We start from the raw sequence: 19,750 nt of genomic DNA on the forward strand, positions 1-19,750 counted from the left end.
CCCGCAGTCCAGCTTCAAACACCCGTTCGCCATCGAGAACATCATCGCCCGAGAGTACAAGATGCCCGGCGGGCTGGCGGCCTTCTCCGCCACCGGGTACCCGCTGCACAACCAGCTGACCCCGGCCTGGCCGCACATGTACGGCTCCGGGATGATGGACACCGCGGCTCCCATCTCCATGGCCACCAGCGACTACTCGGCCTACGGCATGCCGCTCAAGTCGATCTGTCACGGGGGGCAGACTCTGCCCGCCATCCCGGTGCCCATCAAACCGACGCCCACATCGATGCCGGGGCTGCCGGGGCTGCCCACACACATCCCGGCTTTCCTCGCGAACTCGCCCCAGTCTCTGAGCCCCACCTCCCCGCAGACGGCCACCGGTCAGAGCAGCCCGGCCGCGCCCGGAGAGGCGCTGTCCTCCTCGGCCTCACACCAGTCCGTGGTGGCGGTGCACTGACGGTGTTTTTTATAAAAAACTGCACCGGGACGCAGCGCGCGTAAAAGGCGAGGACGCGCGTCACTGTTTGGATACTTCATCTCACCGTGACCTCTGACCTCCACCCAACAAACACTCATTATTTTATAATTGTTGTGTTTCCCTCCTGATGAAGCTCAAACCGGGTCCAGGTTTGTCGGGTCGTGTCGTGACAAATGATCCGGATCTTTTGTGTCTTTCAGCCTTTTCTTCTCGGGCTGAAAGAAAAGTCTGAGATTAATGAGCTGAACACTCTGTGCTGTCTTTAACCGCACACACACACACAGCAACAAAAGTCCAGATTGACCAAATAATGAGCCTCCTCTGTCCAGATGTTTTATGACCACATGAACTGAAACCATAGATTCATGTCAGAGGCTGCAGATCGGATGCGCCTTGTAAAACAGTTTTTTATCCTGACAGCCTGTTGGTTCATTTTTAATTTAAACTTTTGAAGCTGTGACATGACCTGCTGTCTGTGTTTGTACTGCTGCATGCTCCTGTCTGAAAAGTACAAATAATAATTCATAATAATTCAGTGTTTGTAACAAAAAAGGCATGAACATGAACTGCTCATCAGATGCATCCAAACAAACCGCAGCTGCATTTCTTTCCTCAACGTTCAAACAAATTATGTGGAGTATCATTTTAATCTCTGAACTGAAACATTCAGATTAAAACAGATTTTTTCTGGGTGGTTCTGAAATGATTTAAAGAAAGTTTCTGTTTAAATATGAAACAACATGTGGAGACAGAATTCACGTTTTTCTGAAATCTGCATCTTGTTTGAATAAAAACATTTGATTCAACAAACATGAATTCTTTTCACGTTTTTATTATTCAGCTGATCTGAAAATCAAATGTTTGACGTTAAAACAGTAAATTACTGTAAAATATCAAATTAACGAGGTGTGTAACGGGCACGTTACAATGACACATATGTTCACGCATTATCTGTTATTATAGAGAAATTAATTTGTACGAACACGTGAGCACATAAAAAACAAAAGATAATTTTAAGTTGAAATGTTTTTTCATATTTTCACATTTTGTACAAATAAAAAAGAAATCGATCATAAACATTAGTTTGTTTAATACGTTCATATTTTTGATGTCTGATTACACATGAATGAATCTGTAATAATAAAACATTATTTATACACAGACGCGTCACAGACAAAAGCTTTATTTATACGACATTCATATGTTTTTTTTTATGTTAGTTATTTGGTAAAACAGCGTTTCTTGTATTTATACAGTAAAATATGACACCAACCCTAAACATGCTTTACTGTCACGTTAGAAAAGGTTCCACTGTATTTATTATTATAACTGAAACAAACATGTTCACATATTTATAACAGTATTTCCTTTTTCTACAATATCAGAAAACATTTTGCTGTATACGTGTTTTTCTTTTTTTTTGTCTTTAATCTTCAGATGAGTGAAATAAACGGAATAAATCATAAATATTAGTGTGTGATCATGTTTTATTACTGCTAATTATACACGAGTGATTCAGTGACAAACACGGCATCATAGACAGAATAATGTTTCAACTGACAGACATAATTATACAGAAAAAAAACTTTATTTTATATCACTTAAATACAGAATATCATGTGTTTCTGTTGGACAGTGTTAACATCCTGTTACCGTAATATTATAAAAGGTCTACTGTGTTTATTATGATTTTCATTTTTCTCCTTCAGATATTTTGACTTTCACGTTTTGTGCAAATAAAAAAACAAACTCTGAATAAATAATAAATATTAATTCAACACGATCCTGTTTTATAAGTTCAGATTTTTCTATGTGAACATTAAACATCGACAGTAAAATGTTAATCACACATGAACACTCTATACAACATTTCTACAGATTAAAGTATTTTCAAACACAGCCTCTTAATTATATATAATTAACATATAATATATAATTATACGACAAAACATTTATTTCACGACATCATTTTTCATGTTAATTATAACAGCGTTTCTTTTGATGGTAAAACATGGACTCAAACAGCAAACTACGGGGGCCCAGAAGTGCAAAATCAGAAAACACAACGACAAAAGTGAAACAACAACAACGTGACAGTTTCTTAAAACCAGTTTTTCCAACTGGTTTTATGGAAACACTGACACACTTCACCAAAGCACAAACTGTCAGACACGTCATGTATCTGCAGAATGAAGCAGAATCAGGCGTTTGCAGCAGACGGCACACACTTCATCCGTGTTACAGATGTTTGTGTAAGCAGAATGAAAAGCTCTGTCATCTTCAGTTTGCTTTGCCGTCACACTGACTCAGTTCAAACTGTGTTCACGTGCACAGAGATATCTGCAGACACACACACGTGCTATTGAAATATTAATTTATACTTTTCACCAAACAGGTCAGTGCAACATGCACAGCAGGTATATTTACATTGGAGTGAACTGAAATATGTTCACAGAGCAGGAAGCTGCAGAAACAAAGATGCTCACCTGTGTTAACAGGGACACCTGCTGTGGCACAGACAGTGACCAGCTCATGTAGAGTCTGTTTAAATGGAAACATGTGACTTTATGTCAGACTGTCTTATGCAGAGAGCTGCGTTCAGTAAGTTTAAATATCTGTGCTGTCATTTCAGTGTTAGCAACTGAAAAAACTGGAACCAAACCGGACGAGGTCGGTACCCTTCGCTGATTGGACCGGTCCGTCCTTTGATGGCAGCTGCTATTAAAGAATATTTTGCAGCTGCTGCTGTTATGGGCGTCTGATTTTCATTTTATTTTATAAAACATCAGAGCTGGATCTGACTCGCTGGCAGCAGCATTACCTGGTTTCTGAATTCATCTTCAAGATTTTCTTAATTAATCTCTCTGCCGCTGTGTGTGTGTGTGTGTGTGTGTGTGTGTTGTTGTGTTTTCTGATTTGCACTTCAGGTCCACCGTACAAAACGCCTTAAACCTGAGATCAGCAGCATTAATGTGTTCTGCTGTATTAATTTCAGCATTTTACCGTAAAAACATTTTTTTCTTTCTTCATTTATCTTGAGATATTTTCATATTTGTGCAGATGAAATAAAACATGCATGAACATATTAGTGTGTGTAACATGTTTCAGGTCAGATTATTTTGTATGTAAACATTAAAAACTCAAATGTTAATGACATGAATGAATCCGTAATAATTAAACAAAGACTTTAAACAGAATAAAGTATTTTACAGGGCACACTGTTGAACAGTGAAGCAGCGTCACATAATTACAGTGTTTTTCCTTCGATGGTAAAATATCAGGATTAACAGACCTTTACCGTAATATTCAAAAAGTTTGACATTACGGTAAAAGTCTTTTATTTTAGATAGTAAACACTTTGACTTCACAGTATTACTACTTTCCCTGAAGTATCTGATTACTGTGAAGTCCAAACTGCATCTGTGGACGGACGACTTCAAAGTAGCAGAACTTTAAAGGTTCCGTGTGAACCTTGGACCCGTCCTGTCTCGGCTCTTTGAGTGGAAGGTGAACTTGACGTGAGCGTCTCATCTCAGTTTAATGGACTGTGTGCTGCAGTTTGTCTGAGCGCTCAGAGACGACGGGCAGCTTCTTTTCTGCCTCGAGAGCGTTTTTATTCTCGCCCAGTGACGGCGGTCTGGTGTGTAAACACTGGCCGGTTTGTGGAGGCGCTGAATGAGCAGCAGGCAGCGTCTGGGCGGCCGTAAGGGATTAGCCAGTTAACACTTCCCTGGTGCCAAACACAATCAGTGTGCAGAGTCTTTGAGTGTGTTGCCCAGAGACCGAGACTGTGACCGGAAAAATGTCAGTTTGTGAACGCCGCCCCCTCCTGAGCTTTGTGACCACACAAGTGAAACAAATGACATTTAAACAGGAAGACCGTCCACAGACCGCCCAAAACCTGGACCTAGTCTCTGAGACTGTCCAAAACCTGGACCTTGAGTGTCCAAAACCTGGACCTAGTCTCTGAGACTGTCCAAAACCTGGACCTAGTCTGAGACTGTCCAAAACCTGGACCTAGTCTCTGAGACCGCCCAAAACCTGGACCTAGTCTCTGAGACTGTCCAAAACCTGGACCTAGTCTCTGAGACGTCTAAAACCTGGACCTAGTCTCTGAGACTGTCCAAAACCTGGACCTAGTCTCTGAGACTGTCCAAAACCTGGACCTAGTCTCTGAGACTGTCCAAAACCTGGACCTAGTCTCTGAGACTGTCCAAAACCTGGACCTAGTCTCTGAGACTGTCCAAAACCTGGACCTAGTCTCTGAGACTGTCCAAAACCTGGACCTAGTCTCTGAGACCGTCCAAAACCTGGACCTAGTCTCTGAGACCGTCCAAAACCTGGACCTAGTCTCTGAGACCGTCCAAAACCTGGACCTAGTCTCTGAGACCGTCCAAAACCTGGACCTAGTCTCTGAGACCGTCCAAAACCTGGACCTAGTCTCTGAGACCGCCCAAAACCTGGACCTAGTCTCTAAGACTGTCCAAAACCTGGACGTAGTCTCTGAGACTGTCCAAAACCTGGACGTAGTCTCTGAGACTGTCCAAAACCTGGACATAGTCTCTGAGACGTCCCCGCAGACTGTCTAAAACCTGGACGTAGTCTCTGTGACGTCCCCGCAGACTGTCTAAAACCTGGACGTAGTCTCTGTGACGTCCCCGCAGACTAAAACCTGGACGTAGTGTCTCTTTTAGCTCTGTTCTTGGTCTCCTCCACCTCCTGAGATAAATGAGTGTCTTCAGCTGCTAAATGCTACGCTGTGTCCACAGTTTGTCTCTGGATGAGTCTGCAGGTCGTCTTCAGAGTGAACCAGAACAGATAAACAGCGAGCTGCAGACTCAGCAGATAATTCCACCAACACATTATCATTTGTCATAAAATATAAACTTCTCCGTTACAGAAGTTTAAACACGACAGAGGACTTTGTGCGGGCTGAGCTGTCTTCACGGAGACATTTGAAAAAGCTCTGGACGTTATATTTTAGTTTCAGTCCAGTGAAACCGGACGGACCCGGCTCAGGTCTGAAATATCACAAACACAATTAAATACCAGCCGGACGTCCCGCTCGCTCGCCGGGCTGTAATTAATCACGAGCCGCTCGTTAATTAAAGACTTGAGGGAGAGCGGCGTGACAGCGAGGCGTCCCTGAACCTCTCACCAAAACACTAATTAACAAACGAGATCAGACCGAGGAGGAGAACGACGAGCAGAGCAGAACATGATGATGGCGATGATGATGACACGGCAGCCACGCGGCATCATGGGTTATTTACACTGATGAATGAATTCATTAGATGATGAAACGCCGAGAAAGAAGACGAGGCGTCAATAAGACATGAGACACGCTCAGTGACAGGACACAGCACACGGAGGTTTTCAGCCTCTTTTAGCTCCTTGTTTTGGTTTTCACATTTCCTGTCACGGTGGAGGCCAAAGGTGGAGCTAGAAGCTCCTCAGTCTTCTTCAGTCTGTTTCCTGAATCCTACAACAACCAGAATGCACTGGGCCACAACGGAGTTTAGTGATGGCTCATCCGTCACGCGACAACATGTTTCTGATCAGCTAACAGACTGAGTAGTCTCAGGTGTGTCTCAGTAGTCTCAGATGTGTCTCAGGAGTCTCAGGTGTGTCTCAGGTGTGTCTCAGTAGTCTCAGATGTGTCTCAGGTGTGTCTCAGTAGTCTCAGATGTGTCTCAGTAGTCGCAGGTGTGTCTCAGTAGTCTCAGATGTGTCTCAGGTGTGTCTCAGTAGTCTCAGATGTGTCTCAGTAGTCTCAGGTGTGTCTCAGGTGTCTCAGGTGTTTGGCTGCTCTTGTATTTGGAGAATGTGTCAGGTGATAATCAGCTGATCACAGACTCTGTCAGCTTTAACGGCGTCTCCGTGTTTTACGGCGTTCTTATCTGCAGCGCGTCGTAAACTGACACCTCACCGACGCTTCAAAGACGCCGCGGCAGAGAGACGAGGCGTCGTAGATCACCATCAGGACAGAAACCAACATCCACATGAAGGCTCCTCCAGGTGGACACAGAGGACACGGCTGCCCTGAAGGACCAAGACCAGCTTCCACATCAGGACACACAGGGGTCAACCAGGACCTCAGGGCAGACCAGGACCTCAGGGCAGACCAAGACCAGGACCAGGACAGACCAGGACCTTCTTGTCACTGATCTTTAACTCAACATGAACCAAAAAACCAACAGACACAGAGAGTCACATTTACCTGTTCAGGTGTTCACATGATGCTACAAGAGGAGCCGTCAGCTCAGCGCTGAGACCAGACTGGAAGACTGGAAAGACTAAAAATCTTAAAGACTGGAAAGACTAAAAATCTTAAAGACTGGAAAGACTAAAAATCTTAAAGACTTCATGTCTTCACGCTCTCAGAGGGGACTGACTGAGTTTCTGTGCAGCAGTCGTGGAAAATCAAAGACTGGCAGATTTGTTCAAATCTCAAACAAACAATAAATCCTCATTTTAACAGACTTCACTGAGTGGATGATGAGAATATATGTGACATATATATATATATGTATGTGTATATATATAGATTCCAAGAATCACATACCCACTTATATATATAATATTAGATATATGTGTGGGCGGGGTGTAGGTGAGCGGCGATATGATAGATAATATATACACACCACACGAGAGATAGGTGGTATGTCTGGATGGGTAGCGATATAGAGATATATTACACCTACATCCCTACATACAGAGATATACACATCTATTATACATGTTACATAATACATAGATATGTAACAGGTGTATATATATACACACACACATACATACACATATATATGTTACATATATATGTATATATGTTATATATATATACATATTACATATATACATATATATATGTGTGTGTGTGTGTATATATATATATATATACACATGTTACATATATACATATATATGTAACATGTATATATATGTATGTGTGTGTGTATATATATACACATGTTACATATATATGTATATATGTAACATGTATATATATGTATGTATATACCTCTTCCTGAGGTTTCTTCCACATTTTTTCCCTGTTAAAGGTTTTTGTGGGCAAGTTTTTCCTCACTGGAACCGAGGGTCTAAGGACAGAGGGTGTCACTCCCTGTACAGATTGTAAAGCCTCAGAGGAAAATGGACTTTGTGACTTTGGACTGTACAAATAAAATCTGATTTGATCTGATTTGAAGATAAAAACTGTTTCCACGTGGATGAATAAAGTTTGTCTTCGTCCATCCTTGTTGTCATGGAGACCATCGTGTTGTTTACAGTCTCTCTGGGTTCAGCAGTTCATCCTGACAGTTTACGGCGGGCTGAACCACCTGACGGCTGCAGGGAGTGACGGCCTCCTCCGCCTCCTCCACCTCCTCCACCTCTGCGTGCACAGGTGCGTTATGGGAGGGCGGAGCTGCCTGCCACAAACCTTTAAGAGAGCAGAGAGGAGGTTAGTTAGTGGGCGTGAGAAAAGAGAACGACACTAATTCATTGGCAATAAAACCACAACCTCCCCCTCCTCCTCCCTCCTCCTCCCCCTCCTCGTCCTCCCTCCTCCTCCTCCCCCTCCTCGTCCTCCCTCCTCCTCCTCGTGTTCCCAGGCAGTCCTCCCCTTAGCAGCGTCTCCTCCCCCCTCCTCCCACGGCTAATTGTCAGACATGCGGGGGAGGAAGCTGCCGCTGTGCCTGGTGCTGTGTGATACTGCATATATTGATCTGGCACCAAATAAATACAAAGTTTATAATTAAAGAGAAAATGCTTCATTATCAAATTTGATCAAAAAATCAAAATCTTAAATAAAAAGTGAACAAATTAAAACAAACAAGTACTGTTGAGGAACTATAACACAAAGATTAAATTAAAATTCTTAACAACAAAAACAACAACTGGTGAAAATATAAATAATATGGAAACAACTTGTGTTTCTTTCTAGAAAATAAGCGACCCTGCGTGTGCTGATGAGCCTGAGCCGGCAACCTGTTTGTTTGTTTGTTTGCTTTGTGCGTCTAAGTCACGTGACGGCCAACATCTAAACACGATAGGGTGGAGGGTGAGCAAAGTGTGGAGGGTGAGCAAAGTGTGGAGGGTGAGCAAAGTGTGCCTGCTCTGCGCTGACACAGGAGCGAGTCCGCCGACCTGGATGTTTCCTCTAAGCCCAAACCGCAGCATTGCAAACAAGAGCAGAACTTAAAGTAAAGAATCGATCTCACCAGGCTAGTATCGATCCGATACCGACTTGGTATTGATAATATCGATATTTGTATCGATCCACCCATCACTAGCCGTGCCAGCAGAACTACAAGAACTACAACGAGCACAGCAAGACGGGCTGTAGCTGCTGTTAGCTCATGTTAGTGTTTGTAGAAGAGGCCGTGTTCAGGCCCGGGCAGTGCAGCCGGTGTCGTGCCAGAACCGGAGCTGGACAGTACACAAGTTAGCACCATGGATCACGTTATAATACTGTCTGACCTGGGTGATGATTGGCTGTTAGTTTGTGATCAGAAGTGATGTAATCAGAACAAATACTCGAGTACAGATTTATACGAGATGTTTCTGACACACACACACACACACACACACACACACACTCTGGTTATTTGGGTCACACATGAAATCAAACAGATTCACCTCTAGCTGAGACAGATGATTTATTCAGACGCTGGCAGCCGGTCGGCACGGCGACAGATTGTGTTCTTGGTGATCTGCCTGACGGCGCCGAGGGCGACGAGTCTCTGCAGAGACACAGGCGGAGGTTAGCCTAGCTTAGCTCAGTGTTTGACTTCTCTGCTCAAAGCTTTATTCTCTGTTTGTGCTAAGCTAGGCTAGCGGTTTCCCTCTGCTTACAGTCTTTGTGCTAAGCTACGCTAGCGGTTCAGTTAGTTGAAGTCAGTCTCAGGTTTAGATGATGGTTCTGGTCCATTCTGGTCCTGGTTCAAGGTGAGCTCCAGGTCTCACCTGTCCAACTGGCAGTGTGACGCCTCAAGTCATGAAACGTCCAATCAGATTGCAGCAAGACGCGTCAATCAATCAGACGGACGACGGCAGCAACCAGCAACATTTTAGTTGACTCTAAAGTTTTCTGTTTGTGTTGACACGCTGAGAGCGATGAGGTCGATCGAGCTTCATGTCTGATCAGTTTGATTCACCTGAGCTGTGTCGGCCTCACAGGTGACCCTCAGGTGAGCTGAAGATCCAATAAAACCCACCTGGAGTTCAGGAGCTGCTGGTTTGGGCTTGGTGGGTGTGGTTGTTGTAAATCAGCGTCACAGCCCGACCGCTTTGCTTTCTTTTTGTCTTGTTGTGTTTACGACCTGCTGTCCTCCACCTGTCCTCCACCTGCAGGCGAGGACGACGACCCACGTCCACATGTACATGAGAAGATCCAGCCCCATTCAGCCCTTGTGTCTAAACCTGGACGTAGTCTCTGTGACGTCCCCGCAGACTGTCTAAAACCTGGACGTAGTCTCCGTGAAACGCTCACGGTGCGTTTGAAGTCGATGCAGGACGGACCGGACCAGAAAGTGTCCGGTCAGGTTTTGGGGTTACCGTTAGCAACCGCAGATGAAGATTAGCTGGTTAAGAAGCAGTTTAGTTTGGGTTACCTAACAGACGTTTGAATAAATAACATATAATAATAAATAATAAATCATGAATCATGACTTTTAATTAATAAAGTTCAGTTATAATTTGGGTCACATAGCTTCAGCAGCTAAAACAGAAGTCTGTTCAAATATGAATGAAACGACTTGTTGCTGATTGTAAGTGTCCTCTGTCCTGTGTCCTCTGTCCTGTGTCCTGTGTGTCCTCTGTCCTGTGTCCTGTGTGTCCTCTGTCCTGTGTCCTCTGTCCTGTGTCTTGTGTCCTCTGTCCTCTGGTCTCTCCTTGGACCCTTTCCTGGTTGGACTCAGTAAACTAACAGTGTCCTTCCAGCAGTGTGAGCAGTGAGCATTGATGTGGACACAAAGCGTCCAGTCTGTCCTCCGCTCGCCGTCTCTTTTCTTCTTTCAGGTCCTCACAGCTTTTATTTCACGGCTGCCCCGAGCCTCAATGAGAGTGTCAGCGCTGAAGAAAGCCTCGGCCTCCTCCTCCTCCCCGCTCGGCTCGCCGGGATTCAGCCGCCGTCCAGCCGGCTGACAGCTTCCCCACATCGCCTGGAACTGAAGGGACCACACACACACACACACACACACACACTCTCACACACTCTCACATACACACACTCAAACACTCACACATACACACACTCAAACACACACACACGCACACACACTCTCACACACTCACACACACACACACTGACGCTGCACGGCCTCCACTCCAGGCCTGAGCCTGAAACTGTACGACGTGTGTGTGTGTGAGTTTGTGTGTGTGTGTGAGTGTGTGTGTGTCTGAGTTTGTGTGTGTGTGTGTGTGTGTGCGTGTTGTTGAACTGACTGATTAATCAGTGTGATGAACTCGTTAATATTCAGACGACTTCATTCAAATAAAAAACAGCTTCAGAGGATTTTAACTCCTACTACTTTATGGTAACTCGCTAAAAATCAACAGTTCAACACGTTTACGTCTTCTCGGACTCGTCTTCCTCTCTGACTCGTCTTCCTCTCTGACTCGTCTTCCTCTCGGACTCGTCTTCCTCTCAGACTCGTCTTCCTCTCAGACTCGTTGTCTTCCTCTCAGACTCGTCTTCCTCTCGGACTCATCTTCCTCTCGGACTCGTCTTCCTCTCAGACTCGTTGTCTTCCTCTCAGACTCGTCTTCCTCTCGGACTCGTCTTCCTCTCGGACTCGTCTTCCTCTGAGACTCGTAGTCTTCCTCTCAGACTCGTTGTCTTCCTCTCAGACTCGTCTTCCTCTCGGACTCGTCTTCCTCTCGGACTCGTCTTCCTCTCAGACTCGTAGTCTTCCTCTCAGACTCGTAGTCTTCCTCTCGGACTCGTCTTCCTCTCGGACTCGTCTTCCTCTGAGACTCGTTGTCTTCCTCTCAGACTCGTAGTCTTCCTCTCAGACTCATTGTCTTCCTCTCGGACTCGTCTTCCTCTCGGACTCGTCTTCCTCTGAGACTCGTAGTCTTCCTCTCTGACTCGTTGTCTTCCTCTCAGACTCGTCTTCCTCTCGGACTCGTCTTCCTCTCGGACTCGTCTTCCTCTCAGACTCGTTGTCTTCCTCTCAGACTCGTAGTCTTCCTCTCAGACTCATTGTCTTCCTCTCGGACTCGTCTTCCTCTCGGACTCGTCTTCCTCTGAGACTCGTAGTCTTCCTCTCTGACTCGTTGTCTTCCTCTCAGACTCGTCTTCCTCTCGGACTCGTCTTCCTCTCGGACTCGTCTTCCTCTGAGACTCCTAGTCTTCCTCTCTGACTCGTCTTCCTCTCAGACTAGTCTTCCTCTCAGACTCGTAGTCTTCCTCTCAGACTCGTAGTCTTCCTCTCAGACTCGTTGTCTTCCTCTCTGACTCGTCTTCCTCTCGGACTCGTCTTCCTCTCGGACTCGTCTTCCTCTGAGACTCGTAGTCTTCCTCTCAGACTCGTTGTCTTCCTCTCAGACTCGTCTTCCTCTCGGACTCGTCTTCCTCTCGGACTCGTCTTCCTCTGAGACTCGTAGTCTTCCTCTCAGACTCGTTGTCTTCCTCTCAGACTCGTCTTCCTCTCGGACTCGTCTTCCTCTCGGACTCGTCTTCCTCTCAGACTCGTAGTCTTCCTCTCAGACTCGTAGTCTTCCTCTCAGACTCGTAGTCTTCCTCTCGGACTCGTCTTCCTCTCGGACTCGTCTTCCTCTGAGACTCGTTGTCTTCCTCTCAGACTCGTAGTCTTCCTCTCAGACTCATTGTCTTCCTCTCGGACTCGTCTTCCTCTCGGACTCGTCTTCCTCTGAGACTCGTAGTCTTCCTCTCTGACTCGTTGTCTTCCTCTCAGACTCGTCTTCCTCTCGGACTCGTCTTCCTCTCGGACTCGTCTTCCTCTGAGACTAGTCTTCCTCTCCGACTCGTTGTCTTCCTCTCAGACTCGTCTTCCTCTCGGACTCGTCTTCCTCTCGGACTCGTCTTCCTCTGAGACTCGTAGTCTTCCTCTCTGACTCGTTGTCTTCCTCTCAGACTCGTCTTCCTCTCGGACTCGTCTTCCTCTCGGACTCGTCTTCCTCTGAGACTCGTAGTCTTCCTCTCTGACTCGTTGTCTTCCTCTCAGACTCGTCTTCCTCTCGGACTCGTCTTCCTCTCGGACTCGTCTTCCTCTGAGACTCCTAGTCTTCCTCTCTGACTCGTCTTCCTCTCAGACTCGTAGTCTTCCTCTCAGACTCGTAGTCTTCCTCTCTGACTCGTCTTCCTCTCAGACTCGTCTTCCTCTCGGACTCGTCTTCCTCTGAGACTCGTAGTCTTCCTCTCGGACTCGTCTTCCTCTCTGACTCGTCTTTCTCTCAGACTCGTCTTCCTCTCAGACTCATTGTCTTCCTCTCAGACTCGTCTTCCTCTCAGACTCATCTTCGTGTCGTCCCGTCATGCTCGGGTTGTCCTCCGGCTGACTGACTGGCGGCGGTGAGGATGGATGTGTTGGTGGCTCGCCTCCCGATCCGTCTTTAAAGTTAAACAGCCATAAAAGGCGGCAGGAACTCTGACCTTCAGCGTCTAACCGAGCAGGAAAAGCCAATGATGTGTACAAGGCCCTGCTCGGCCTCGCCGTGCAGATTATGATAAAATATGTCTCGCCGTCACCAAAAGAACACGGCGCGCCTCACGGTGACAGATACGAGCCGGCTAGTTTAATAACTGCCCAATTTCTGCAGCACTAAAATGTTTTACTGTCGGCCATAAAGCACGCCGCGAGCGACACGGAGAGGCACGTGACATGGAGAGGCACGGCGAGGCATGTCACGGAGAGGCGTGCCACAGAGAGGCACGTCACGGAGAGGCTTGTGTCACAGAGAGGCACGTCACGGAGAGGCGCGTGATACAGAGAGGCACGGAGAGGCGTGTCACGGAGAGGCTTGTGTCACGGAGAGGCACGTCACGGAGAGGCACGGCGAGTCATGTCACGGAGAGGCGTGCCACAGAGAGGCGTGTGTCACGGAGAGGCGTGTCACGGAGAGGCTTGTGTCACGGAGAGGCGCGTGACACAAGCTGCTAACACCTGGAAGTCAGATGGACCACGTGAAGGATTTAAAGCAGCTGGTCCAGCTGCTACAACTTGAACACAAACACACACACACACACACACACTGTGGAAACACTTAACACAGATCTGAAAGAAATGATGTCACTTCCTGTCTGATGACCAGACAAACATGAATGTGAATGAAGCGTGGCGGCCGTGACCTTTGACCTGTGTGAGTCAGAGCGATGAGAGGAATCAACATGACGTGACATGAAGACGAAGGATGTGGCTCCTCTTCATCATCGTCTCTGCTGTGACCTGCTGATACACACACACACACACACACTCACACACACACACACACACACAGAGTTTTCAGTCAGGTCCACCTTAAAACATCTGAGCTTCCTTAAGAAGTCCCATGAGATTCCTGTGGTCTGATTTGGAGCTGCCGTCACTTTTAGTCGTTTCATTTCATTTTACAGAAAGAGTCTCTTCTTCACCTCCTCCTCCTCCTCCTCCTCCTCCTCACCCTTCAGACTGTAATATTTGGACGGTGGTCTCGCGGGACGTCCCACCTCCTCTTTGTTAAACATGGACCGTGTGTCTCTGTTTGATTCGCTTTGAGCTCATTAAATATTTAATGGGGAGTTTAAGCGTTTGCTCGGATTAGGCTGCGGCCTCCGGGGAGTCGCTGCATTGTTTCTCTGCACGGCTGCTCGTTCACAGTCTGTCTGTTTAATCTGTCCACTGAGGAGGAGGAGGAGGAGCAGGAGGAGGAGGAGGAGGAGCAGGAGCAGGAGGAGGAGGAGCAGGAGCAGGAGCAGCAGCTTCTTCACTGCTGATCAACATGTTCTATCAGTCTAATGCCCATGATCAACGTCAAGTGTACGTTAAAATTTAAATTTGTGAGTCCGGTCTTTGACACAATCGGTACTGAGAAGGCTGCAGAGGTCCAAAAGGTCCTCAGGTTTGGGCGAAGTATAAAAGCAGCTTTTGGAAGGTACGGGGGTCCTTGAGCAGGATCCTGTGGTCTTTCTGCAGAGTTTCAGGAGGTTCTGTGAGTGTTTGAACAGGTTTTTAGATCCCTGAAGGCATTTCTGATCTTCGAGGAGGTTCTGAAGGTGATGTTTGTTCTTGAGGTCCTTTGGGAGGTTTTCTGTGCAGAACTTCTTATAAGTAGGTTTTGGAGGCGTTTGGGGAGGTCCAAGGAGGTTCCAGGCATGAGTTCTGTGGCCCCAGGTGTCTCTGAGAGGGTTCTTTAGGTTTTTAAGGGGTTTTAGTACATTTGATACATTTTGAGGACATCCTAGGTGTTTCTGGAGTTCTAGGCTTCCTTGAGGTCGTTCTAAGGGTGGTTGAGCTGGTTCAAGGACTATTTGAAATGTGGGGGTATATGTCTCTGAGGTGGTCACAGGTTTCTTTGAGGAGGTTCCATGTGTTTGGTTTGAGATTTTAGGTTTTTAATGGATACATTTAGTACTATTTGTGAGTTTTTAGGAGGTCCTAGGTGTCTTTGGGGAGGCTTAGGACGGCCTAGGTGTCCATGCAAAGGTTCTAGGTTCCTTGAAGAGGTTCTAGGTTTCCATAGAGTATTTGGAATGTGGGTGTTTTTGAGGAGGTCACAGGTTTCTTTGAGGAGGGCCCATGGGTTCCTTTGGAGGCTGGTGTGGTTCTTGAAAAGGTTCTGGTGTTTGGGGTGGATGTGCACGGTGACGGAGGAATTGTCGGAGTAAACATGGAAGAACTCACAGATCGTGCTGGCAGCAGTGAAATCTTGGCGTCCTCCGTCATGGCGAGGCGTTGATGATCTGATCTGAGCCCTGAAGTCTCGCCGTGTCCTCTGTGTTGGCAGGTTCTGGTGTTTACATGTGTGGACTTGAACCGGGTTTAACAGAGCGGATCACATGTGACTGGCGGTCCTGCTATCTTTGTAGTGGCAGAGCTCTAAAAACTGACACCCCGAGGGCCTCGGGGGGCCGGGGGACGTCAGTACTGAGGGACTGCGGGGCCACGCCTTCCAGCCGCCATATGCTCGAGATAACTAGTCAAACACGGGACGCTCTTCTTGGCTCATTAAAACGTTCGACATTTGGCAAAAGACAGCTGTGTTTCCCTGACCCATTTTCAAGAATCCAGGTTTTCAATGAATGTTTCACTGCAGCCCAGATCCTGCTAACACTGTGTGCTAACACTGTGTGCTAACACTGTGTGTGCTAACGCTGTGTGCTAACACTGTGAGCTAACACTGTGTGCTAACACTGTGTGTGCTAACACTGTGTGCTAACGCTGTGTGTGCTAACACTGTGTGCTGACACTGTGTGTGCTAACGCTGTGTGCTGACACTGTGAGCTAACACTGTGTGCTAACACTGTGTGTGCTAACACTGTGTGCTAACGCTGTGTGTGCTAACGCTGTGTGTGCTGACACTGTGTGTGCTAAGACTGTGTGCTAACGCTGTGTGTGCTAACGCTGTGTGTGCTGACACTGTGTGTGCTAACACTGTGTGCTAACACTGTGTGTGCAACGCTGTGTGTGCTAACACTGTGTGTGCTAACGCTGTGTTTTAACGCTGTGTGTGTTAACACTGTGTGTGCTAACACTGTGTGCTGACACTGTGTGCTAACACCGTGTGCTGACACTGTGTGCTGACACTGTGCGTGCTAACACTGTGTGCTAACACTGTGTGTGCTAACACTGTGTGCTAACACTGTGTGTGCTGACACTGTGTGCTGACACTGTGCTAACGCTGTGTGTGCTGACACTGTGTGCTGACACTGTGTGCTAACACTGTGTGTGCTAACGCTGTGTGTGCTAACGCTGTGTGCTAACACTGTGTGCTGACACTGTGTGCTGACACTGTGTGCTGACGCTGTGTGTGCTAACGCTGTGTGCTAACACTGTGTGTGCTAACGCTGTGTGCTAACGCTATGTGTGCTAATACTGTGTGCTAACGCTGTGTGTGCTAACGCTGTGTGCTAACGCTGTGTGTGCTAACACTGTGTGCTAACGCTGCGTGCTAACACTGTGTGCTAACACTGTGTGCTGATACTGTGTGCTGACACTGTGTGCTGACACTGTGTGTGCTAACACTGTGTGCTAACACTGTGAGTGCTAACACTGTGTGCTAACACTGTGTGCTAACACTGTGTGCCAACACTGTGTGTGCTAACACTGTGTGCTAACACTGTGTGCTGACACTGTGTGCTGACACTGTGTGTAACGCTGTGTGTGCTAACGCTGTGTGTGCTAACACTGTGTGCTAACACTGTGTGTGCTAACACTGTGTGCTAACACTGTGTGCCAACACTGTGTGTGCTAACACTGTGTGCTAACACTGTGTGCTGACACTGTGTGCTGACACTGTGTGCTAACGCTGTGTGTGCTAACGCTGTGTGTGCTGACACTGTGTGCTGACACTGTGTGCTAACGCTGTGTGTGCTAACGCTGTGTGCTAACACTGTGTGCTGACACTGTGTGCTGACACTGTGTGCTAACGCTGTGTGCTAACACTGTGTGTGCTAACGCTGTGTGCTAACGCTGTGTGTGCTAACACTGTGTGCTAACACTGTGTGTGCTAACACTGTGTGTGCTAACGCTGTGTGCTAACACTGTGTGTGCTAACGCTGTGTGCTAACGCTGTGTGTGCTAACACTGTGTGCTAACACTGTGTGTGCTAACACTGTGTGTGCTAACGCTGTGTGCTAACACTGTGTGTGCTAACGCTGTGTGCTAACGCTGTGTGTGCTAACGCTGTGTGCTAACGCTGTGTGTGCTAATACTGTGTGCTAACGCTGTGTGCTAACACTGCGTGCTAACGCTGTGTCTTAACGTTCCAGCTGTTCTGTATTGGGCTCTCCATGTATGTTTAGGGTTAGAATCAAAACCTGCAGTTCCTCTAACGTCCACCTGAGGCTGGCTCCAGCAGTGAGTCAGTCTCCAGAAGTCCCCATGTCCAAATGTCCAACTTCACAGCAGAAATAAACATGTTTACAGCCTGGTACAAAAAACAGTTTTGGTCTCTGTAGCTAATTTCCCCGTTCATGACAACTGTACTGAGGGTGAATTTATATACAACTCACCTGTTCAGGTTATATTAAGGCTTAAAGTTATGCAGGATTAAGACATCACGGAGACTTACACCGTCAGTCGTCACTTCTAAGATAAAACTGTGATCATCATCGTCCAATCAGACTGCAGAGAGTGACAGTAAAGGTAGTTTCCTGTGAGGCAGCGTTCGTTCATTCGTGCATTAGTGCTGAGCTCGTTTTATTTCTTCATATTAATCTTTAAGTTTGCACGCTGCGCCTCGTAATAGTTTCTGTAATAACAGAACATGAACATTTCTTTGAGATCAATAAAAACTGTAAAACCAACAGAGACGATCACAGTCGATCTGTCTGTCTGTGTTATTATTAATAATAATAATAATAACACCTCCTCCTCCTCCTCCTCCTTTGTCCCGGTGGAGCAGCACCTCCTTTTATTACCCTGCAGGGTCATTTACAACCGGCCCCGTGTCTTCATTGGTAGAGGAGATAATCCTGTGATAAATCCTGCGTCGTGCCCTTCACAGTTGTCATAGCAGGACCATAAACAGCATTTATAACAATCTGAGGAGGACGGGGGGGACAGGGGGACGGGGCACTCTGCTTAGCATGCAGAACAGATTAAGATGGGACGGCTCTGCTTAGAGACGCCGCTCCATCCGTGACTGACAGACGGACTCATGGGAAATGTTCCATCGCCGGCCCGTTTATTCTCAGAGGGAAACGAGAGACGGGAGAGAGACAGAGAGAGAGACAGAGACACAGAGAGACAGACAGAGACAGAGAGAGAGAGACAGAGACACAGAGAGAGACACAGAGAGAGAGACAGACAGAGAGACACAGAGAGAGAGACAGAGAGAGAGGAAGCTCCGATTTAAAAATCAAATCTAAGAAATCTGAGTGAAACAAAAATCTGATTTAAATCAGATCATGAAGTCTTTGTGACGTCCCCACAGACTGTCTAAAACCTGGACGTAGTCTCCGTGACGTCCCTGCAGACTGTCTAAAACCTGGACGTAGTCTTCAGTTAGTTTGCAGCCACAATAAGAAATGTTGTATTTCATTTTCATTCATTTGGTAATAAATAAAAACATTGATATGTTGAATCATTTCTGTTTGTTTCATCCCTGCACACTAAAAACAACAAACCTCTTCATCAGTCTTTCTCCACCCGCTCAGTATTTTGACAGGTGGAGTCGTCACTGTGCTGTGGCGGCGTTTAGCCGGCAGCGTCTGGGCTAAACGCCGCCGGAGGACTCGTCACAGGTACACAATTAATCTTAATTAGAGCTGAGTGTGACAAACAGTCGGTCCTCCCTCTGCATTGTCCTCAGCAGAGCTGACGAGTGCGCAGAAAGAAAAGAATAAATTAAATCACAGAGATAATGAAGCTCAGAGAGACGGACACAAAGAGAGACAGATTCAAGATTAAACATGAAAACAGATTTTAGAGACCCACGGCCTGAGGTCAAAGGTCAGATCACTGAGATCAGACTCTTCATGTCTCTGGCTCCACACGCTGACGTCCTCTGGATCTTTCTGTGGGTCATCCTCAACGTCCAAAAAAGACCATGTGGACAGACGGGTCGTGGACAGACGGGTCAGGACCGGACTCATAAACCAACCCAACCTCTACGTTATATGACTAGCAACATCTAGTGGTGAAGCCAACTGAAAACCCCTCACCTCACCTCTCGGCTGTGAAACAGTTCATCTCATTCACAGACTGAAGTGCAGCTCGTTACGTCTCAACTCCAAACGCTTTATACATTTTATTACTGACGTGAGCTGTCACTGTCTGTCTGCCTGTCTGTCTCACTGTCTGTCTGTCTGCCTGTCTGTCTGTCTGTCTCTCTGTCTGTCTGTACGTCCGTCTCACGTCTGTCTGTCTGCTTCGGTCTGTCTCTCTGTCTGTCGTCTGTTGTCGACGTTGTACTCATGTTTGCCTCTTGTCTGTATGTCTGGCTGCGGTCTCACTGTCTGTCTCTCTGTCTGCCGTCTGTACGTCGGTCTGTCTGGTCTGTCTGCGCTGTCTCCACTGTCTGTTCTCTCTGTCTGCCGTCTGTCTGTCTGCCTGTCTGTTCACTGTCTGCTTCTCCTATCTGTCCCTGTCTGCCTGTTCGTCTGCC

General features: G+C 46.8%; 2 protein-coding genes across 2 annotated transcripts in view; one reads left to right on the plus strand and one right to left on the minus strand.

The window, feature by feature from the left end:
• LOC104937205 (forkhead box protein B1) overlaps positions 1–2,058 on the plus strand; it is a 5,915-nt gene extending 3,857 nt beyond the window's left edge. The window contains exon 2 of the mRNA XM_027281240.1: positions 1–2,058. This exon is cut by the window's left edge and continues 903 nt beyond it. Coding sequence (XP_027137041.1) covers positions 1–457 — 457 coding nt within the window. The 3' untranslated portion in view covers positions 458–2,058.
• Positions 1–19,750, minus strand: part of LOC113746283 (uncharacterized protein DDB_G0271670-like) — a gene marked incomplete at both ends in the record, with an annotated part of 46,924 nt that overhangs the window by 12,030 nt on the left and 15,144 nt on the right. The window lies entirely within an intron of this gene.

The sequence above is a fragment of the Larimichthys crocea genome, chromosome VIII (assembly GCF_000972845.2).
Source record: "Larimichthys crocea isolate SSNF chromosome VIII, L_crocea_2.0, whole genome shotgun sequence".
NCBI classification, from domain to species: domain Eukaryota; kingdom Metazoa; phylum Chordata; class Actinopteri; family Sciaenidae; genus Larimichthys; species Larimichthys crocea.